The sequence below is a fragment of the Drosophila elegans genome, unplaced genomic scaffold (assembly GCF_018152505.1).
Source record: "Drosophila elegans isolate 14027-0461.03 unplaced genomic scaffold, ASM1815250v1 contig_208, whole genome shotgun sequence".
NCBI classification, from domain to species: Eukaryota; Metazoa; Arthropoda; class Insecta; order Diptera; family Drosophilidae; genus Drosophila; species Drosophila elegans.
Window position 1 is genome coordinate 1,631,052 of NW_024545578.1, and position 25,099 is coordinate 1,656,150.

The window sequence follows — 25,099 nt, forward strand, 5'->3', positions numbered from 1 at the left end:
TTAATGGGTTAAAAGTGCGCTTAGAGCGTGTATAGATTTTATAATGTGTTTGCTCGGAGTCTCACCCCCGTTTTCTTTTGCATCTTGCATGAGTTGCATTTTTTTACCGCCCAAAAGAATGAAAAAAGAGGACGACACCTGCAAGCGGCATTTTGCTCGCTCGTCCTTTGCCATTTTCACTTCCGCTTTTGCTGAGCGGACAAACTTTTCCCCAAGTGTACGTGTGTGCGTAAGTGTTGGGTGCGTGTGTGTGTGGGTTGATTACAAAATACAGTTTAATGTTGATTACACATGCAAGGAGCACAGCCTGCAGGCCAAGCAAAAGCAATTGGATTACACTCCAAGAAATTGACAATAAGTATATTTATTTTACTCAAAAAGGTACTAAAAAATCATTTTTGAAGAAAATGTCGTATTCAAAAGTACTATAATTAACCTTGTTAAGTTAAAAAACCAATAAAGTCCTTCACTTTGTAGTTTTTAGCTATATTTTTTAAGGAATTACAAGATAACAAATAGTGCCAGAAGTTTTAAATTGGTGCTTGACACATTACTTTATTCCTTCCGTTCAATTAAAATTTTTGGGCTAAAGTAATCCGTTTTAGCAAATCGTACACATATTATTTTTTTCTCTGCAAATACAGGCTGTTGCTGTTAGTGACTTGGCTTATGCTGTAACAAAAGGCATCTGCTGCCAGTGACTATCCATCTCTATATCCCTATCCCTTTCCGGCAAAGTGTTCCCGTCTCACTCTGCGAAGCTCAGTTGCTCTTAAGCCTCATTATTCATACAATGTTGACACTAAACTAGTTGTCTGGCATACATGCATTAATATAAAAGTGTGAAAAATGTGTGTTCTTTCTTGAAATTTCTTTGAGAAAGACACCAAACAGCTTGAGTTTGCCTTAAGAAAATTCCTGAAAGTGTTTAAGGTACTAAAGCTACAAAAAATTTGACAACTGCTAAAATAATTTAGATTTTTGTTATAGTAAAACTAGAGAGGTTAAACAGAGTCAACAGTTTGACATTCACTGACCAATCAAGTCCAACGAAAAAACCGCACAAAACAATCAGGCAAACAACTTAAGTGTGCAAATTATAATAAATTTGTTGTGTTTATGAACTGCTAATGATTTGGTTACGATTTTTATGTGTTTCTCTCTGTTGTTTTTGCGTGTGCAGGCAATGAGGAAAACTGTCGCAAATTTGATTTACAACACGCCGCGCGAATGAGGAAAACAAAAACAAAAAATTGTTGCAGCGAAATTTCCATGTCACCCACAGAGTCTGGAAAGACTTGGCAACTGTCATGACACATTATTCATTATTCAACAATGCGCGGCGAACGTGATGTAGCATTTCAAAAGCAAATGATGGCGATAATGATAATGATGATGCTTCCGAATGAGCGAGAGCTTCAAATCTGATAATCACACAATTATATTAAATTTAATGCGATTTGGCTAAGTTTTAACACATTTTCTGAACAAAGTTTGTTGGGCTGCGTGAAAAAGTGAATGTTAGCCACGAATTCGAGTTTTAGCACCCTACCACCACTCAGTAAGTTTACCTCGTTTGCTCACGAAGGTGTTAAATGGGAATTTAAAACCATTTTCTTTGTCTTGCAATGTGAATGGTGGATTTTTATCGGTGCAGAGATATTGTTTTACTTACGTAATATCAAATTTAACAAATGAAAAGTACTGGTCAAAGAATGGCAATGAACTTTGGAATTAAATATATATTACTGAATATTAAAAAATTTGGTTTGGTTTTTTTCCTTAGTATTTTCAGTGTGGCTTTAATGGATTTTGTTTTTATAATAGTATTTATACAACTTTTTGAGGGATGATTTTTTCACCCATCCATATAATGTAAAATTTTCCCTCTTTCATTAGCCGACAAAAGTCTGTTCGAATCTGTTCCCAAAACTTTGCCCCATTACCTGAACATGTCAATCTAAAAAAGGACCACCCAGGAAGCTTGGGAAAAAGAAAATTGAATTTCCAATCTTTTCCACTTACAAACCCAAGAAGAGTACAAATTTTTGGATAAATGAAATTTAAAACTTTCGACAGCTTTAATGAAAATAAATATTAATTTGTTATTCGCTTTTTCGCGAAGCCTTTAAATCCGGAGACTAGCTTGTCGGGCTTTAGAAAGCTGCAAGTTTCAACAACTTTAATTGGCTTAAAATTAGAAAAAACTCCGAAAGTGTGTAAAGGAATTGCAAATGGAAAAAGTGTGAAACAAAATACGGCAGAGAAATATTCTGTGACAATTACAGGATGTGGATTGTTGCAGAAACACACCCCAATTCACATCAATGGCTGTCAGGGGCAACCTGGCAATTTTCTATATAAATCATAAGCGGAAAAAACAGGGAAAATAAAAGGAAAACAAGCTCGCTTATCGAGTGTTTAACTTTGGTTGGCCGGTGGTATGGGTGGCTTTCGAGAGGCTCAAAGTGGGGTTTCAGTTGGAAATCCACCTTTTGCGCTGGTCAAACAATTGTGTGCCTACCGCAAACTGCAGAGGGTTCCCTCATATCGATTGCAGGGTACCCAAAGCTACAATCCCCAACCCTGCCCACTCTGATGTTATGCAAAACCACCCCCAACAACGGTGCCGCCTAGCTGATAAGCAACATGGCAACAAAATGTTGAACGTTGCAAATGCCAACGTGTGGCAGCTTGTGATAGCAGCTCAGAAAACTCCCAAAAAGAGGGTTGCTATTCTGTACACTGTGGAAAACAATTGGGCGGAAGACTAGAAAAATTAAATGCACTTGAAAATTGTATGCATACATCTTTTAGAAATTTTCGAAAAGTTGAGCATCATAAAAATCTTAAAACATTATTAGAGATAATAAAGGTTTTAAGAAAATACAATAAACTAATTTTAGTTATATTTTACATAGAAAGAAAGTAGAAAAATGTATGCACACACTTACTGCACTTAAAGGTTATATTGGTAAATGTCCTACAAATAAATTTTGTTTTGGTACCACTAAATTATTACTGAAATCATTTTAAAACAATTTCCAGAGATTTTATTTTTCTAGTTAATTTCAGTCCCTTAAAATATAATATTTGTTTATTGTTTAAAAGATAGTTTTACTCTAAACTTTTAACATTTGGACCGTTTTGATAAAATAGACTGTAGTTATTCTTTATGTGCATTTTGTTATGCGCATTTTGAGTGATGTATGGTTGAAATGGGTGTTTTGGGGTGGTGAGTGGTTAAGGTGGTGGTTTCAGGTTTTGGTGGCCATGCAAATCCGTCGCGGTGCGTCCGCCACTGGTCCACTGAACCCCCGAAAATGCCACGACTATCCGCAAAAGGGGCGACGACAACTGGCACGGCACAGTGTGGGCAATATTTTCGGAGCGACTGTGCGAATGTTAACCCACGAGAACTCAAACTCGGCGGGGAATGGGAAAAAAGCCCAGCATGGCACGTGTCTGCACTTTGAGCTCAAACGAAGCAGCAGCCAACTCCATTAGCGGCAGCGAGGGGGCGCCCGTGGGTTAAGGGGGTTGAAAGAGACCCACGTCACCTGGGGCCACCGAAATGCGAAGCGAAGGGGATCTGTTTTATCGAGGGAGTCCTTGTTGCACGATTGCCCGGCCCTTGCCTTTTTATTTTCGCTCCTTTATTTTTTGCCAGCTGTTTGTTACCTACTGCACTTCAAATGCAGTGAGCCATAAACCGGATCTGGAAGCAGTCATGATAGCCCAAAGTGATCCCTTTAAGGAGCGCTTTAAAATGTAATACAATTGAAAGAGATAGAGATCAAACTCTAATCTTATTAGGTTATATACAGTTTTATAATTAAGTATACAATTTTGCTGCAAGAAACTTTAACTATCTACATTTAAGCTATTGAATTAAAATAACGTATTTAAAATGTTAAATGGTTATGATCAAATATATTAACAAGTTCTTGCAGCTACTTTATCTTTTCTACCTTTAAGCCATAAAAATGTATTAAAAATCGTATGCAAAAGAAAATAAAAGAGCAAAAACTTAGACTAGACTTTATAATCAAAAATATTATTTTATTCTTAAAGCAACTTTATTTTCTTTACGTTTGAGCTATTGATTTTATCTCCTTTTCCTTAGTCTTTCACTCTTAAAGTACACACAGAAATACATAAAGATTTAACGAACTTGAACTATTTTCTCATTTTTTTCCGGTTGTTTTAGCAGCTTAAATGCCTCTTCCATCGATTCTCAATTTGGAAGATATTTCCTTTGGCATTTTCTCATTTTCAGCTTTGGTGCCCTGATTTCTCGGCTTTTCCCGCCTCCTCCCCCTAAAGCCCCTGAATCTAGTGCTCACGTCTTGCTTCATTATTTTTTATAACCATGGCCATTATCTATTTACATATGTCTAGCTTTTCTTTTATTAGATTTCGCATTTCCATTTTATTGGCAATTCTTGTGCAATCGCCTTCAAACTGTAATTTGGCATTTAACGCGAGAAATTCACACTTTTCAAGTTTGTGTATTAAACATCCTTCAGTGGCATCCATCCACGCTCCTGGCAAACAATTTAGCCTGCACTTTCCCCCCTGCCCTGTCGGCAAGCTCTGACTCTCAAACAGATTTACATGCGATTTGCATAAATTGAGTGTTCCCTTTGAGGCCGCTGTTGATGACGATGCGGATGTTGTCTACCCAGCTCCAGCTCAGTTTGGAGTTGCTCATGTCCCGGTCCCTGAGGCCACTTCTTCAGATCTCGTCAGCCTAAGACCCCCATCTTCTAGATTTTTTTTTCAAATGAATTTAAATCTCTGACACAAAAAAACGGGCTGCCGCTTTGCAAAAGTTAATGTTTCAATTATTCTATAAAGGCTAAAAAGTGCACTGGAAAAAAATAGGTTTGAGTTTGGGTAACTATTGTTGTGTGCATCACAATATTGCAGAAATATGATGTTATACTAATGAAACTTTAATCTTTAAAGGTAAAAAAATATTAAATCTATAGATTTGGAAAAACAAAATTGTCTTAATGAGTTTTTATGTTTTTCTTTTATTAGTTAATGTTTAAGTTATTTATTTCAGTTAAAAACTATATTGTTTTCAAATAGTTGCCCCTTTTTATTTTCCTTTCATCTTCTCGACTTTTGCCAAAAGTTTATGTTTCAAAATTTACATAGGAGATTTGGTAACTATGTATCTTAAAGTAAAATACATTTTCGACACGATTTTTTATCTACATATTGTTTTTATTTCATTTGTAACAGGATTTTATTTCTATTTTTTAGTTCTCTTATATGACAAAGAATAAATTCAAAATTTTCAGAACATTTTTTTTTGTGCTTGCAATTAGTTATGAACCAAATGGTCCTTTTCCCTTTTTTAAATGCACCCCTATTGATTTCCGGCCGCTGGGAATTATTTTGATTGGAATTCTTTTTGATTTTCGGTCACATTTTGTGGGGTCATTGAAGGGTTAAGCGTTTATTTTTTGCATTGAATTTTCCGGTGGCCTGAGAGTGAACAATTTGATTTGACATAATTGGGATAAAGTCAAGCGGAAACGATTATTGTGTGCATGTGAGAAGGGGGTGTTGAAAAAAGTGGGCGTGTGCACGAGCAAAGTAATTCAATTTCCCGGCTTACAGCTCTTTTTTGGCCGTCTGGTCAACGAAAAAGAGAAGGGTTTGCTTTGGTCGGGCATGTGTCCCATTTTTTGTACCATTTTCCTGCTGTCGCATTGCGTCAGCGAATATGAAGCCACCCCGTATCACCCACTTAACACCCTTTTTTCACCCACTCACCCACTCACCTGCCAACCCACCCACGTAAGCCACCCAGGCAGTTAGTTTAAACTTGTTTGCCTCAACTTTTATCCGTTTCTAGCTGGCCTTTGCATTAAAAATGCATGCGAAAGTCGTTTGACAAAAGTTTGCCTCCATGGGAGGAAACCTTGAAGGGCAAAGGTAAGGAATCGCCCCAAGCAAAGTTGACAGTTACATGCGGGTCAGACAAGATTCTCCCACAGTATTGCTTTAAAATGCAAAGACTACAGGCAAAAGGGCAAAGGTAAGGGCTTTACTTTACTTAACTGCCAGACAATCGATAATTTTCAGCTATTCAATTATGGGTTTTCAGGACACACACCGCACACATGCCATAACAAATCGAAATTCCCACGCTCATTGAAATAACTTCAAGGCGAAGAAAATATTATCAAGTGACAGCAAAAACATCCGAGTTATGTCACACAAATGAGCAGAATGATAAGGAAAATTCATGGAAAAAATACTAAGCAAAAATTCGTTGGCAAAATGTCAGGCAAAAATGTTGACATTGTTTGGCTTAAGATACAAAACACACGGACCGAATGCAAAAAAGACCAGGCAGAGGCAAGCATTGTTGGGCGAAGAAGTTGACAAATCAAGTTTTCCTCTTTCGTATATTTCTTGTGCATAACGAGCACTGCTTAGAAATGTGTGTGTGTTTGGATTGCAGCGAACGCAATGAAAAGATGAAAAGCAAACGAAAAGAAAATTATGAAAATGCACAAGATGCAGTAGTGCTCTAATGGAAAGGCTTAACGGCAGGCCAACTTGTCAAGTGGAAACGGGGGAAAAACTCTATTTATTTTGTGAAATATATCATACAAATGAGCAAATCTCACAAGTTTAATTTGAAATTCTTTTTAAGATGAAATATTAGTTAAGAGGAAATTTACAAAAGACATGTTACAAATTTAGGATAAAATATGAAACTATTTATATTTAAATATACAATACTTTGCACTCTCACAAATATCTTAAATATATATGGTATTTTAGAAAGCACTTAAATCATAGAAAGAAGAACAAGAAATATCCCACAAGTTAAATATTTAATGTGTTAGAAAAAAAGATATTTTTTAAGTTAAAATATAAGTTAAGTTTAAACTCAGAAAAGACATGATAATCCTTGATTCTTAGTAAGCATAAAAAATTATAAGTTATTCAAATGGTGTATTTTTAAAAATACAATACTTTGGCACGCTTTGCAATCATCTTACATGTTTAAGGTATTTGTAGAAGCACATTGCCTGTTTACGCAGTTCTCCAATCGTCTTAAACTGACTAACCTAATCCAGTTAAATAAACTTAAGTCCAGGACTTAAGAAGTTAAAGTCTCATCCGCAATCCATTAGAGCCAGTCAAAGTGCCATAAATAATGCCAGACAATGCATCAGAGGAGCCAGACACAAACACGAATCGCCAGGGGCGAAGGGAAGGGATTCGAGTTGGTAGCAGAGCAGAGAGCACATGCTCACTGCACACACCCATCGAGGCTTTTATTCAAATTGTCAACTCGAAAATGGGCTGCAAAAAAAAAAAAAACTACAAAAAAAACAGAAAACTGAAAATCAGCACGCCAGAAAAGAACAGAAAACTGAACAGATCCGACTGTAAAGTTCAACTGAGCGTATGTGCAATGTTTGCGAATGACAATTTACGAGTGGCCAGGAAAGGACGAAAGCCAGGACACTCTTGCTCCGGCACTTCTCCGCTAATTGCCAGCAAAACAAGCTCTCAAATCAACTTTACACACATGGAGAGATATTCTAAGTCGCATTTGTAAAATTAATCCCTTAAAAACCATATACAAAATAAAGGAAAAAATCAAAATCTATTCAATATTTTGAGATTTTTGTAGAAATTCTTGTAATGATTAATTCCTATTTAAAACTTATTTTTTCTCATTTAATTTAAAATTATTTTAAAACTATATAATGCTGTTTATAGTATTGGTAATTTACAATGATATAGAAATCGAAAGCGAAATGCAATTTTTACAAATTATTTTCTATAAATGTAAATTATTAAGCTACTCAGTATTATTTTTCATTGTGCACATATTTTACTGCAAAATAAAAACTCACCCTTCTTTTCTTTTAATAAATTTTAAGTGATATTTGCTAGAGCGCCCAACGCTTATCACGTTTTAATATAAATGGCTCGGCAAACGAAGTCAGCAGAGGAATGACTCATATGCTAATTTCAGCCACAACAAATGTTTGTGAACCAACTTTGCACACCTCCAAACTTAACCCACCGTCGACACCTGTCCTGTTCTGATGACATTGAACGATATGCCGCTCTTTTTTTCAGGTGAAGGAAACAAGATGTTGGCCCACTGGATAGAAAACCCCACAAAAACCCCTCCTCTTGACCAACTTTGATTGATGGCTATAACAAGTTTTCTCTTTGGTTTGTCTGGTTCTTTTGTTTTACGCTTTTTTGTGGTTACACTCAAGGACATTCGAGAATACCTGGCGAAACAACGAAAAGCTTTCAGTCAAATGAGTTTTGATATAGGCGGAAATACCAAAACAAGGAAATGTAATATATTTCAGGTGACAAAGTTTAGAAATCTGTGAGAATCAGATGCCAATAAAATATGTAATATAATATCTCTTTCCCAAGAATTTCAATTACAAACTTTAGCAGCCTTTAAATCTAGACTTTGGAAACTCTAGAGAAGCTTACTTATCATTTGGCCCGCAACTATTTCCGGCAGCAAACTTCAGTTTTTAATAAGCCTGAAAGTTTACAGAACTTTTTTTTCAAGTAATTTGCATATTTACGACTTCATTGCGGCGCCCTAAAACAAAAACCCCAAAAAAAATATATGCCCAAAATAGGAAGTAATCCAAAGAGAGCTCACACACAAGTAAAATAAAAAGCAAAAACTTGTTTATGACTTGCAAATTTCCTGTAAAAGCCAAAACAAGTGCAGCACACAAAAAAATGGGACTAGAAATGAGGGAAACTTGTTCAAAGAAGCAAATCAACTTTTCCGAACTGGAAAACGAGAAGCCGGAGGAGAACGAATGACAAACGAACTAGAAATCCCCGCACTTGGGTAAAAGTAAATAACTAAGACGGAAGTGTAGCCGTTCGACCGGAGGCCAAAAGGCAGGACGAGATGAAATGAGGTGGGTAAATGAACTTTAAAATGGATATCCCCGAGGTGGAAAGCAGAGCCGGGAACTTGCAACTAATGTAATCAAATCAAAATGAAACGCCAGCCAAGCAACTAACCAAAGGCAAATTGCCAACCAGAGATGAGCGAGTTAGAAAAGAGTTTGCTAACGATATCACAGCCCTTTAAGTCAGCAACTGAAGTCAGCATAAAGAATTTTATAAAACTAAATTCTAAGACAAGCAAAAAATATTTGAATTTGAACTATATCTTAAACGAAATTTCGATGAAATTAAGAATAAAGAATATAATAAATAAATATTCAAAGATATACAACATAACTGAATTTTAATACATTATAATTACTCAATTAATAATAACTATTTAATTTTAAAAATAATGAACACATGTGGTCTAAGAAAATCTGTTTTGTATACCGCAAATAATTAAATGTGGAATTTTCAATTTGATTAACAGCCTATCGACGCTCATAAAAATTAAACAAACAAATTAAATTAGAAAGAATGATTGACTGAAATTAAGCGTTAAGAAGTACTATATTTTACTAATTATTATTTAAAATTGTTTTAAAATCCAACAATTTAATCGTGATGAAAAATATTTTAATTTACAAATCGCTCAACAACTAATCAAGCGATTAAAGTCCATTTAAAGGGAACTATAAAAAAGGTCACCTTATCAAATTGTGCTTGTAAACCAATTTTATACTTCTTTAGGTAAAAGAAATTAAATTGAAAATTTAATTCCCATCTCTGGCGACCGGAGAGCATTGGACTCGAGGCAATCGGAAGATGGCGAAAGGAAATATTGTCATTGAAATGCAAGTCCTGTGCTGTTCCACCTGGGCAAATGCAAATTGAGATGGTGAAGGAAGAGGAGGAGGGACAACAATAATAATAAAAATAAAAATAATAATTTGCAACAAAAGTCAGTCAAGTGCTTGGCGGTCGAGAGTTGGTTAACCGCAGAAGAGACTTTTTGCCCCTTGTTGTGCCATTGTCAATATTTGCCACCGCCATCTCCATCTGGTGTGTCATCATCATCGAAACGATGACTGCTCCACTCCGTCTTCATCGATATGCAGACGACACAGAAATCTCAGGGCGAAGACAAATTTTTATATATATTTTCCCTTGGACTACTGAGGGGATTTTGCTGCGAGGCCTCAATCTTTTGATCACCAACGCAGCGCGCACTTCATTTGCATGCAATCATTTGTTTATTTATTTGTAAATAAAGTCTGAGAGTTCCTGCTAATGGAAACGATAACTTTTTCCTAGAACAAAACTACGAGTTGCTAATTGAAGTAGTTGCCTTGAAGGAAGTTGAGTCATGGTGGGGCTCAGGTATACTAATTGAAATCCATTTTACAGCTTAAGTTGACTTTTTGAGAAGAGCGGAGAAAGGCCCTTTATTTGCTTCTGCTACAAAAATGAGTAGTAAATTTAAATCAACATTATTTCTAACTTTCCTGTGCAGGCCTCAAACCTTTTCTGGTTAGGAAACAACACTGACCCATGGTCACTAAACAGGGTAAATGTGAAAAAAATAATGGAAAATAATTTTCAATTTGCCTGTTTTGCCCCCGCTTTCTAACAATTTATTGGAATATGTTTCTCGGCCTTTTCCTGTTCTTTTTTTTTTTTTTTTTTTGTGTTTTCCCCCCACTTGAGATGTATATGCAGTACGACGACGGTAATTGTAGACGCTTGGTATGCGCCGCTCGTGGTTTATTATTACCTCCCCACTCTAGACTTTTTTGAGCTGCTTTTCCCACTCCAACTGTATGTTTTGCGCTTCTTGAGCCAGGCAGCCAGCCAAGCAAATATTTCCACCAGAGGAAACACACAATATGTGAAAAAGGAACAAATATATATCTGTATATATATTGTATATGAAAATAAAGGAAAAATGCTGGCCAGACCCTAACAAGCGAGACAATAGCCAAAAGCTGTAAATTGTGGGCGGGGATGAGCGGCAGAGCAAAGAACAAACTGGAACAATGAACAGCATATGACTGTCTAGCGGAATGTCTACTACTGCTCCTAAAGCAGTCTCAGAAAAACTGTAATTAAAACTGTGCCTGCCAAACTGTGCAGAGTCAAGAGTGTCAAGTGCAAAGATATGGAAAAGAATTTCCAAGGCAGAAGCTCGGGGGGAAACTCAGGCTCAAGTTAAGAAGGAAATCATTTTACGGCCGCATGACAGACAATAAACGAAAACAGGAAAACATTATGGGGGCGTTGCGTTGTTGGGTTGAAGGTTGTAATGGAAGGAAAAGAGGACAAGGAAGCCATTACCACGATGCAGGTGGCACATTTGTTGTGAACAGACACACACACATGCACCCTGAGTCAACACCTTGAACCAGTTTAAGTGAAAAGAAATGAGAAATTATGGCAGAGTGAGCGAGTGCGCTGGAAAACTCAAAATAATGAAGTGCGAGGGCGCCGACACTGACATTTTCCTGAAGACCGGGAAAACCCCTGATGACGTGAAGGCGTCCTGCCCGGCAAGCAAAAGTCATTAGCGAAGCACATGACACGGCCAGAAGAGCACAGTGCTCTTAGGTTAAGGCAAATTAAATGAAAATAAAATATTTTATTTGTTTTAAGATGAAACGCCGTGATAAACTAATAGTCACGAATTAAAAGGCAGACATTAGTAACAATGTATTACCTGTAAGGTAAATTTGTTGAGAAGCGCAGAGAGAGGCGATTTGGTAGACGATTATTTCCACACATTCGAAAAGACAGGTAAGATAATTTATTACTTTCTTGCATAACATTTTGTAAATATTTTATGGATACTTCTTATTTGACAAATACCACCTTATCTTAAAATAAAATAAAATAGTTACGAATAGTTAACGTCAAATTTGTGAGAAGCGCAGAGAGAGGCGATTTTGTAGATGGCTTGTAGGTTAGATAGGTTTTAACACATGCACTTTACTTCTCCAGTTATTTCCCTTTATTAAAAATCTAATTTAATTATTTAAGCAAGGTATATTTGTTTAAACCTAGACCAGTGTACAGCTGGGTGGCCTTTTTGGCTAGATTTGTGGGGTAAATGCCGACAGTTGGAGCTGTCAGGAAATGCAGCAAAGTTGCCAGCCTTAGGCTGAAGAAGAAATTCTACACGTGAGTGGCGGCCAGGCAAGGCAGGCCACTCCTCTGCAATCTTGCCTCCTGTTGTCATGTGAATGTGCCCCATGTCAAATATTTAACACTTGGTTTATTTTGCAATTGTTTCGCTCCCTGTGGCACATGGAAATTAAATGTTTACGCTTTTTCTGGCAGCAAGTGGGCGACGACGACGACGTCGACGTCACCAACTCAAGAAGGCAGCGCTGAAGTGGATTTCATGGGGCAACAACCAAATGGCAACCAATTTGCTTGCGACTCTCAGAACTCCACATTTTCATATCCAGCCAGATTTATTCGCCCACGCAATGAATGCTGCAGAATATTTCACAATTGCAGAAATGCAATCAGAAATCAGGAATCAGGCATCGGGAGTCGGCAGTCGGCATTCAAACCAAATGCCAGCCAAATCACGTAGCATAATATTTTGTTATTTTGTCGGTCTGCGCACTGTGTGTCTGCATAACATTGACAGTCATAAGTCTGTGGGATATGCCACGGAATGGAAATCGAAATCTATGTGCAAAAGCAGATTTTCAAAGTCACGCGCCACAAAACAGCGGTGAGCATGGGTTAAGACCCGCGCCACCACAAATGGCTAAAAGTCAGACAACAATCGATGATGAGCACATAAAAGCGGTAAAAGGGAATAAAAGACGGACTGTGTAGCATAACATAGAAATTTGCAGAATGCTCTTTGGCAAACGAACTTAGAATTCAACCATTTTTTGATTAAAGTGGTAATAAATTTGAGAAGAGGTTTATTTAATGTTTGCTCAAAAGTAAGGTAAATATTTTGAGACGCAATTCATTGTGCTAGGTTTGGTTAGCTTATACATATATATTCTATAACATTTCACAATCTGACTCGTATAATTTTAAGAAATGTGTATTTGAATTTGAGAAGCGCATATTACAGGTACATGATATTTTTACAACTTTAAAACACAAACCTTACTCATTTTTAATCTTAAGGTGATGTTGGGTACTTTTTTAAATAGCGTGGTTTAATAAATATAAGATTCATTTTACTTTCTTTTCATATTCAACATACACGCTAGCCATATAGTGTAGCCTTTATAAACTCATATCTCCTATCGGCAGCCACAATAAGGAACATCAGTTGAGCCTGAGAGTCTTGACGCCGCGCGAGACGCCAGAACATTTCTATTAAAATGCGAAAAGCCTTTTGTGGCCGACCCCCATTCCCAATTCTTCTTAGTATTTTACTTGTTTATGCGGTGTCTGGCTGGCTGTGTTTATCGCCAAAGCTTCAGCTTTTTCTGCTGCTGTTGGCAGTGCACTTTGCATGCAAAAAACATAATAATCGGAAAGGGAAGAGATTGTTGGAAGAGAAAGAGCACGGACGTGTTAGAGTCTTCGTCTTCCGATCACAAATGTCGTGAACGTTGTTTGACGTCAGCATAAGCCACCGAAAATAAACAATACAACAAGGGAAAAAAATGCAGCGGCAAGATAAACAATAAACAAAGACACGACGAACAGCAATGGCAAATTGAAAACTGCATTACGAAATGGCAAGGGAAAGGGGATGCAGAGGGAGGATCCCTTGACATTCACTACAGAATTCAGAGTCATTGAACGAGTTGAAGACAACGATGAAAAAGAAATTAAAGAACAACCAAAAGATGCCAAAAATAAAGTTGTAAAGAAAATAATGAGACCCAGACAAAGTGGCGGCAAACAACAGTAGCCATACACTTTAAAATTTAATAAACTATAATCGATTTGGAAATTAGTTTCTCCAGCCGGACACTTAAAATATAATTTACATAAACTTTAGCATTACTTATTGACTCATGAGTACATTGTTTTTTCCGCAGCTAAAGTGTTCGTTTTGATAATCTAGTAGAAAGGCGCTTTTTTAGCTCCTCTCCAAACAAAGTTTAATAATATAAACATATTTGTTCCTTTAATATGAACAAAAAAAATGTTCTCTGTAGCTAATGGCAAAATGACTCTCAAACTGCTCCAGCCTAATTGAATTCTAACCGCGTTGCCAAACAACAGACAACAGAAAAAAACCAGTACACACCGCCAAAGAAACCAAACAACGAAAATAGTAAAAGCCGCATTGAAAACAAAATTTTTACGATTTACGTCGGAAGGTTGTGAATTTCACTTAAAATACTTTTATTATGGGCGGTGAGCCTCCAAAGAGAAAAAAAAGGGAAAAAGACCGGGACCCCTGCTCGCATTCGAGGCACGTTTTCCAGGCAACGTTGACGCTTGGCCTGGCATAAAAAAAGCTTTGGTTTTTTCTTCTTCAGCTCCAGACAACCAGACAAGCAGACAACACATGTACCTGTAATGGGGCCCATTCGACAAGAGTCGAAACAGCAGCAACAGCAGCAACAATGAGCCGTTTAAAAACAAATTATCGAACATGTACGAAACGCCTGTCACCGGCAGAGAGTAAAATAATAAAATGGAATAAGAGAAAAATGTTTATGGACAGTCAATGATAGTCGGCGAAAATGCAGAATAAACCCGGGCACACGAGGTCCCAAGGGGTTAAGCTGTCTGTAATGGGGAAATGTGTTTGGGGATCGGTGAGAAAAGATAAACACACATAATTGACAGAAGTAGAACAAAGCTAGTGATGTAATGCAACTCAGGGACTGCCAGGTAAATTTTTAAGTGCTCGTAGTTCTCTATTAAACATTTAACAACACATCTGTATTTATTTTGTTAACATTTCATTTCATTAGGTATTTTAGTGCTCATCTAATGTTTTGTCATAATTTTAGTTGTAAACAGATAAAATGTTTAAAGAATTTTAAAGGTTTTGACAACCAAAGATAACAAAAATAGAATGGTAAAAACAAATATCTGACTATTGCACTCAACACATTATATTAAATATTTGAATGAAATATTTAATTAAATTCTTAAATGATATGCATATTCAAATAAATGACTAAGTATTAAAATATTTTAATAAATGTGAAATTTTTAGAATTAAATTGGTTCATATTTGATTTAAAGGGATTTAAGGAACATATACTTTAAATTTAAATTACAATTTCAGTTATTAATATCAGTAAAAATATTTGGATTTACCACATTTTTTTTTACCAAAACTAAAATATGTAGAGCCATTTCCCATTGCCTTAACCCTTGACCCTTTAACCATTAACCCCACACACAGTTCAGTGCCCAGTGCCACTCATCAATGTCACAAACATAAGCGCGGAAAAATCAAGGAAAACTCTTAACGTGAGAGGCCTCACTAAAATTGCTCAGAAATTCAGAATATCGTGTAAAAAAACACAGAAAATACCCGCATAAATTTCTTTTCAACGCGTTGAGGGCGTAAAAAAATCTTCCGCTTTATGGATTTTGCGCTGGTTTCATTTAGAGTACTATATATGAGTATTCTTTCATATTACATATTTAATAGTGCAACATTTTTAGTGGGGAAGGGAAAAGCTGCATTAAATGTGCTTAAGCGAGCGAGAGGTCATGTGCGTGATTACTCATACGACGTGTGGCCGTCGCGGAGATCATCATCTCAATCGCATGCCGGAAAATAAAACTGAAACGAGCTGAATGAACGTTTCATATCAATGACATGACATATTAAACGGGCCACCAAAGCGGATTTGTCCACACATACGTATAGTACTTCAAAATCTTTAGATAAGTTGGGGCATCGGAGGGTTAAGGGGAAAGGCGGCGGGTTGGTGGTGCTAGGTGGGCGGGGCCGATGGCATCTGTAGCGTTTTCTGCTCTTCACAAATCAGAGCGTAAATACAATGCTGAAAGGCGATGAGAAAGCGAGAAACGATGCGTGTTCTGATAGCGGAATCTGCTCAGTGGCACTTGAATGGACGGTACAGTGTTTACTCGGTATAAAGTTTATGGATATATTGCTTGACACTTCAAAACAACCTTTTTACATGCTGTAATGCAACTTTAACTGATTTTATTCGTTGATCAACTAATTTTCCATTATTTATAAGAGAGAGAGCTTCTTGGAAATATTTAAAAAGGGTGAAACTAATCTCTTTTTATTTAAGAAAATAATTAAGTTTATTTCTAAAATATTTTAAGAAGAATAAAAAGTGATGGTTCAAGAAGTGCAAGGAAGTGTGGTAAGGGTTAAAAAATAATTATTCAAAGCAAACTCAATAAATGCATTCCAACAGTTAAACAAAAGCTGCAAAAATTCTTATAATTTACAGTGTCTTTAATGAAAGCCAGTCAATTAGTTTTAAATTGATTATTTATCACTTCCAAGGAGTTTTCCAAATCAATTTAAAGCCTATGACCCGCATTGTTGTGCAGAAAACCTCAGCCGCCACTCCATGAATCATGCACAAAATGAAAAAAAATCCCCCAAAGCAGTTATCACTGTATCAGCAGCACATATGCGGGCAGGGTCCAGTTGAGCTCATCTGTGGGCATTGAAAAGACCCGGAAAGTGAGTGGGGGAGATACCACACTATATATAGAGGGTGGAGTGGAGTTTTCTGGGAGATAAAAGCGAGACGATGGAGGAAGCATCAACAGTCGGCGGCCATTAGCTGCTTATCGCGCTTCGTCTTCGGCTGCTGATTCTTTTATATACTATACATTTTTTCTTTCCTGCTTTTTTTTTGCCATTGAGAAGAGTAGGACTGAAAATAGCAGCGACAGTGAGAGCTCAAGTGTAAAGTTATCAAGTGGCTGCGACTGGCAGCCAGTTGGACGGACACCAGTCAAGGGTTAAAGCCATAGACAACGTCGAGTGTGTTTGGCCATGGCTTGTGACATAAAATGTTATCAGAAAGGATTATGACAAGCCTTCGAAAACGAGTAAAAGAATAAAAACATAGTAAAGAGCGAGGTGAAACACTGTGTAGAGAACTGTATCACTGGCACAAAGAAATAGAGACGACAACGACGACGACGAAGATGATGATGATGATGATGATATAGCCGACAACCAAGTGTCAAAGTCGGACATTCGACGCCATAAAATATTACCACCAATAAGGAGCAAAGGAGCCTTGAGGTATCTCAAGAATCTCACTTCAGTCGGCAAAGTTATCCTCTATTTCATAGGAAAAAAAAAAGATGGGAGGTGGGATAAGTGTCACAATTGTTGGTTAAAAAAGTTGAGGATCTTTCACTTGAGTTGGATGAGTTTGTAGCTATTTCTCTATCCAGTTCGGCAGATTTAAGTGGTTCAAGTGAAGTTTAAAACCCAATTTAAGAGAACTTAGGCATTAGTAGGCATTTATAGACATTTCTCAGTCAAAAATATATGTTATCGCAAAATTAATTACACATTTTTTATTTATAAAAAATGCAAATATTTACAAACATGACTGAAACACGATATGAATAAATTTATCAGCACAATGCGGCTAAGCCAAACCTGAAAATACAACTGCAACAATGTTTTCCTATCGTTAAATCATTTTATAGACATAATCAAAGAACACGAACACAAGAGTCATGACTCCAATGAATCATTCTCAGTTATGTAAAGCTCAACGAAAAAAAAAACACAAGAAGACAAAGAAATCTCGATCGCTGCAAGTAAATGTGTATGTGTTTCCAGTTCTGTACTTTTCTGATCTATGGAATGCACTCATCCAAAGCTGAAGAGGAAACGCCGTGAATTTCCTAGTTAACTGCCAGTTACACAGGGAAAAAAGATTTTTATTAAGTAAAGGAAATTTCCATAAATAAGAGAATTAAGTGCCTTTCTGCTATTCTAAAGAGGTTTAGCTTATTCTTACATGAGATAGTAAAACCTATTATCAAATTGCTTAGGTAACCATTGTTCCAACTGATTGATGATATATTTTTTACGTTTTTTTGTCAAGTGTAGGTACTTAATTTCTTGTGCAACGTCTTATAACTTCATAACTTTTATGGCTGGCGAATGAAGCAGTTTAGAAGGAGCGACAGTGAGATACAGACACATAGCTTGGTATAATTAAAAAGGAGGGAACACAAGCGGCAGCTCGTGCGGCAATTAACGATAGTTAAGCTGCAAGTATCAGTTCGCTGACAAACAACCAAGACAAGTCCAACAGCTACCAGCAACAACTGTTAGTGGGTTGTTGTAATGGCCTTGGCAGACAACTTGCAACTTGCAACTCGAGTGACATTCCTTGGTTTCATTTTTTTTCGTTTTTCAGTTGCTTCACCAGCTGCTGCTGCGTCAAACTCCTCAATAATGCAATAAAAACATTTAAAACTTCAGCTGAAATAAAGTCAACTTTACTAGTTCTGTTTCTTGTTTTTGGGTAATGCAGCATTTATGAGCCGAGGCGAACACAGAAGCTGCTCCCAAATGGCAAAATCGTGAGAAATTGTTTCAATGCTAGCTCAAGTTGCAGTTGAAATTGTTTCCGGTTGAAGGATTGCCCAATTGTTGATGGGGGTGTTGTACCAAAAGTTGCAACTCCGAGGAGAAATCCCTGACATATCGGATGCGGTGGAGAAAATTCGCTGAAAATTTCATCTTTCATCGAAATGAAATAGTAAAATTGCTCACTGAACATGAGTTGAAAAAGTTGATGGAAGAGTGTTTGATAAAAGAAAATAAGATGAATAATGTTTGGCAAGAAAAAAGATTAAAAAAATTTTTAATTCACTATTGAAAAAAAATGTAAGTAATGTGTTTAGTTAAATAATCCTTTTTTCCTTGAATTATTACTAATTTGCGAATTTATCATTAACAGAAACCTTAAACAAGATTTTCAACCACCTTTTGAAACCATATAAGGCCCATATTTTCAGTCTTTCAAAACTAAGGCCCCGACACAAAATGTCAATTAAATACTCAAGCCAAAAATGGTTAGATATTCAGCCAAACAAGACCATTAATCAGCTATTCAGGGGCTTACCTTTAAAATCGAACTTTGTTTTACAATTCATACCACCATATCTTTAACTACGCCCCTGACCAGGCCGCAAAAAAACACTAAATCGCTCCGGTTATGGGAAGAAAATCAGCTGTTCGCCGAACTAGTTTCTGGAACAAGAAATGAAGGCAGCAAAACATAAAAAAAGCCAAACAAAACCGAAAATAAAAAACAGTTTGCGTGGGCGTTGAAAGACAATTAGCCGCATGCCGCAAAATCAAGCAACCGAAACGGGTTTTTCAGTGAGTCAACATGATGCAAACTATACGGGTTTCCATGTCATGCCTAAATAAACCATCATAAATGCATGGCGAATTTTATGAAATTCCAAAAATTAGAGGGGGAAACATCTATCTATCTATACACATACCATGATTATGCTATGAATTTCATGAATTCTTGAATACATGAAATCAAAATAACCCCTTTTAATATTAGCAGATATACCATACGTGTAAATTAACTCTAATTTTACAAGTTTGGAAGCTTTACAGTATTATTATTTTAGCTGATTATCATTACTTTTATCATAGCCAAAGCGAACAAAAAATCTAATATAACAATAAAGTCGAGCGAAGACAAAATCCCCTTAGTAGGGGAAGAAGAATTTCAATTCAACGACAGATGTATCGTTGCAACTTTATTTATACAGAGTTAAGTTGGTTGCGTTTAAAAATTTTCACGCATTTGTTCACACGTGTATTTGTCCATTTCATGAAATGCATAAAATGGCAACCGCAACTATCCACATTCGATCAAGTAATTTATCAAAATTTGTTTATACTTCCCACCATTTTTGGCACATTCCGGGCTCTTTTGTCTGTCAAATTGCATTTGACTGGCAACGAGTGCATTCAATTACCCCAACGAAAACGAAAAGAGCTGAACTGACAACCCATCAAAAGGCTTTTTTAGACCATTAAAAGCTTTTCCCACCAATGGCAACACCAAAAATCGATAAGTTCCTGTCTGAACATGCGAATTTATTTTGCATCTACTTTTTTTGTGTTTTGTATCCGTTGCGGTCTGGCAGGAGAAAAGTTTTTTAAATAAAAATTGCGTTTTACCCATCGTTTTTTATTTGGGAATTGTGTTTTGGTCAGAAAAAACTGAAGGACAGAATTGAGGAACTGCAGTTTTTGTTCGTCTAAATGCAGAACTTCGAGATGGAATGAGTTAACGGGTTCTATTTTTTGGACGGAAGGTTGATTGAAGTTGGGGAAATGTTTTGAATTCATAACAGCTGCGAAAAAACTTGATGATTTGAATGGGAAAAATTGAAGTGGAATCGGGTTTTAAACGCTGCAGTTATAGGAATTAAAGGACAACAAATTAAGATGAATTGGTTTTGATTTCCTATGCATTCAAATTATTTCAAATTGATGGGAAACTAAATTTTCTCTTCAATATATTCTAAGCTTCCACTCGCTTGTATCTAATTGTCATTTGACATTTTCTTCAACGCCTTCTTGATTTAAACAAGTTTTTCCCAATCCGCAACTTCAAAAGCATTAATGCATGTATACATATAAAAATATCTATAGACTATTGCATTACCATAACTAACTATTGTTTGAAAAATACTGCACCCACATGGCACACAAATCACGGAATGACTCAACTTCATTGAGAGATTTTTCCTGGGAATTTTGACAAATCAAGGCAACCCAACCAAAGTTTTTTCTCTTGAAATTATTTAATTATAATATAAAGATTATTAATTTGTACTCACTTAATCTGCCAAAGCTGTGGGATAGCCTCTTCTTGAGCTTCTGAAGGGCTCCTCCCTTTTTCTCTCGCATTGTGACGCCTGAAAGTAAATAGGAAAATATATACACAAATAAATTTATGCAAACAAATCACTTAATTGCGATGAAATGTGAGAGATTTATTAAGTGATATTCAGTGATTGCATAATGATGGCTCCAATCAAGATACATGTTGGGAAAACTTCAAAATAAACAAACAGAGGAAACAAAACACAGATTTCGTTGTTATAAACGAACATAAATCAGTCGAGCGTGGTCTCCCATAATAAACAGTGTGACCCCAGAGATAGAAAATTGGGGAGGGGACTGCATTTCCATTTCCCCAAATGAATAACCAACAAAATTTTACACCAACTAAAAATATTCAGCCGAAAATAGAAAATGCATTTCTGAATTTATTTTTGTATTCGAGGGGAAATTTCCCTTCCCCTCTTTAATCCATCTGTATAATTAAGTTTTCTTTTTAATTCTGTTGTTTGTGGAAATGATCAAATAATAACATTTAGCAAAAAGTGCCTATTTGAATGTTCAGTGAGGCATGAAAATTGGTTTCTGTTGTTGTTTTTTAAGGGGTTTTCAATGGGAGGCGTGCCTGGTTTTCCTGGTTTGTTGATTGCATTAATGATTTCAGTTTGTGTTTGTTTTTTTCGCTATTTTTAGAAGGCACAGAAATGAGCATTTTATGTGGTTAGATGAAAAAATAAAACAAGTGGGTCAGCAGCGGCAACTATTGAACTTGTATTGCATAGCCATAACTGATTGCTAATATAAAAATCGAAATTCAATATTTTGTGTTAGAAAATACATTAATTGTTTGATTTTATCTAGCTCCTACATCTCTTATTCAAATTTCCTCATTTACACTTCCTCATCACAGAATTCTTGATTATCTCCCGTTTTCCATCGGATTACCACCATCCGAATAAGGAAATTGGCACTTGAGCAATCATTTGTCAAACTCTTCACAACTCTTAAGTCACTGTTCTGACACTGATTGAGATGACCACTCCAAAACGACCTCCACAAAGCCCCTACAACCAATAAAATATTACCCACTCCTTTCCCGACTGCCCACAAAACTACTATAAGTAACAACATAGAAACCAGTTTTGTTCGAGAATAAAAGCGACTTTGACAATTGCATACAGAAAATAACTTACTCTCTTCATAAAATGTACATATTTCTCGTTATTTATTTACCCATATGTGAGCCGTGTTAAATCAGGCGATAAAGTGTGTGCGATGCTGTAGTGTTGAGATAACTTCTTGTTCGATCCCCCTGAGTATTGTTAGGTTGGTTGTCTTTTCGAAAGCAATTTGGCTTAAACAATGCAAGAAGCAAGTCAAGCCCAAGCAATTTATGGCCATGGGGTGCTTTGCATACCCACTTTCCATTTTCCCCCTCTTTTCAACTGCAACTCAATTACGGGGCCATCGGAGTCATAACTATAAGCTGTTGTTGACTTCTAAAATGGTTATTCAAATACATAACCCGAGATTTTTAAAAAGGAGGAGGTAATTTGACAACAAAGAACCGGAACACAGAAGGAAAAAATTGGGAATTTGGTGGTTCTTATGTCAAAAAACAAAATTTTAAAATAAATTTTAAGATTTTTACAGTACGAATATTAAATTCAATAAATTCATTATCGAATATTAAATTTATTTTTGTATCCCTTATAAAATAATAATTTTATTAATGTCTTATCTTTTTAAACTTTTTATAATTTTGCAAATTTACCATAATTTAAAATAATCTTTTGACATGGAATACAATTTTGCCATAAAATATATTTTTAGATTTTATAGAATTGAGAATATTATATATAAAATATAATCACATAATAAGATTTACAACATTATAAATATTTATATCTTATTAACACAATAACTAAATTTCTCTTGAAATTTATCATCGCCTAAAATTATATTTTCTCTTTGTGTATTACCAACAAAGAGGACCATATAGCTGCGTTGTTTTTGTTGTTGTCTATATAAGTGAACTGGAAATATGATTATGATGGTGATGCTGATGCTTATGCCGGTTGACAGAGCCAGACACACCAAACCGAACCGGGCGGTTGCATACAAATGACACTCACTGTGCACAGTGATTTGCATAAAATGGCGCCAGCCTTAATAGTTTTTGATAAATTGTTGTCAATATTGCAGGCAACCCACCCCTTAAAACATGGAGTTGTTAACAGAAAACTTATTTAATTAAATGCGTGGCGGCAGCTAAAAGTTTCTACTCCACGATAAAGTTGCAGTTGCAAAACTGGCATTGCATTAATGAGTTGCATATGCAAACATCAAAGTTTGCAATCAAAATCAATGTCAGCGCCAGACGACGACGACAAATTGTGGGCAACCAAGTTCCAGATCAAAGGCGAGCGATATCGCATAGTACTATATATATATGTATACTTCACAGACAGGTAGAGTTGAGTAGCATTGAGTGGGTTCAATAGCCCAGAGGCTCCAGCGCCCATCCGCCCATGATATATGTCGGTTGGGGGCGTGGCCAGTCAGGCGTGCCATGAGCAAAAATAGCAAAATAGCACTGAGAACTGAGAACTGAACAGTCACTCCTGGAAATGTTCGTTAATGTCTGTGACATCTAATTAGACAACAAATAACGACAAGACACAAAACAGGCAAAAACAAATAATCAAAAATGCAAAAGGTAGGTAGAAAGGCAGGTTCTATTGACTTGCCAGAAAATTATGGAAACTGTTGGGCGCAACTAATAGATTGGATAACATTGCCTTATTAGGATAATTGTGTTTACTCAAGAGTTCTATGTCAAACGGTACTAAAATTGTCCAATAACTAGGCTAAAAAAGCCCTACAACTACTACACAAGATTATTTGACGTTTGTACACAGTGTATATACATGGTATAGTGGATAGTAAAAAATATATAATTTTTAGAGCAAACTTAAAAGAGTGAAATTTAATTTCTAGTAGTATTTAGACCACCCACTTAAAGTCCTTAAAAATATTCGATAAACAAGCAATGAAGAAAATTAAACTAAACAGCTTTGCTTATATAAATGTGTACGGAAAACTTATTCCCGGAATTGTATTACTCGAAAATATCTGCTGCTGCATCAAGTCAAATTAACCCAATTTATTATGCCTAATAGTTTGTAAACTGTGCAAATGTTCTGCTCGTGTTTATCCCATAACAGCGGACGAACAAAGTGTCTTCTTTCGAAACGCATCCATTACCCAAAAACAGACCGGCAATTATTCCCCTCAAAGAAAACGGCAGCCAAACAGTTGACACAAGCCAAATGATATGACGAGCACTTTCCAAATTTCTTGTTAATGACGTAATTACCTTCAGTATAGCAAAACAAAGGCGAAAAGAGAGCCAGCCGGCGAGGAAAAGTGGAAAAGCGCGAGACAGGCGTGAAAATCGTGAAGCAGGCGAAGCTGATTCTCAGGCAGGCCACACGACGTATACGTGACATTTCGGCCACGCCACACGGCAGCTCATACCACAAATGTGACCACAAAAATAGTTACATTAAAAAAAATTAAAAAAATTTTAAATCCAAATAACACCACTACTATTTTAAAACCACAAAAAACGTGCTAATTTTTTTATAAACAAAATAAAAATATTTGGATAAACACAAAATAATCAAATTGAGTTTTTGGAAGAAAGCCTACAACATGTAAAAGTTTAAAAATTAGAATAACACAAATAAATAATAATAAATTGGACTGACATTACATTTTAATTATTTTTTTTTCAATTCATCCAGTTTGTACTTTTAGGCTTAATAATAAGAGTTTCAAAAGAAGTAATAACACTAGAGATCCTATAAATTTAGTCACATCAGCAGATATATATGCTTTTCCCTTGTTCTCCATCCCCTGGCTTTTCGCCAACGCGCACACACATTCTCTGATTCAATGCAAGGGAAAATAGAATGCTGAGTAAAAAAAATTATAAAAAAAGGAAAAAAATAAGGAAAAGAAGATCTGTTGCTAGCAAAAATATTTTGACACTTTTCGACGACAAGCAGCTGACTAATTGCGAGAGTTTTGCTCTTTTGGAGAATGCCTATAAAAGGCTCTAAAAATAGAGAAAGAGTGGAGTGAAATGCAGTAGCGACAGCTGACGGAACTGAAAGTCCAAGAATGCTCGATGATTAAACGGCTTATAAATGACGCGGTCATTTTTTGGCCGACAAAAACTTCCAACCAGCACAGACACGTGATAAAAGATAAAAAAATGAACTGGGAAAGCCACCGTTTCCATCGATTTTCAGCCTTTCCTTTAGTTCATGACCCCACTAAACTCGACAGCAAATTGAATTCAAA

At 36.2% G+C, this 25,099-nt stretch overlaps 1 protein-coding gene across 2 annotated transcripts in view; it reads right to left on the reverse strand.

The window, feature by feature from the left end:
- LOC108145824 (cyclin-dependent kinase 14) overlaps positions 1 to 25,099 on the reverse strand; it is a 72,723-nt gene that overhangs the window by 43,915 nt on the left and 3,709 nt on the right. For both annotated transcript variants that reach the window (XM_017271430.2, XM_017271429.2), the window contains exon 2: positions 20,725 to 20,802. In XM_017271430.2, the coding sequence (XP_017126919.1) occupies positions 20,725 to 20,802 (78 nt within the window). The remainder of the gene's footprint in view (positions 1 to 20,724; positions 20,803 to 25,099) is intronic.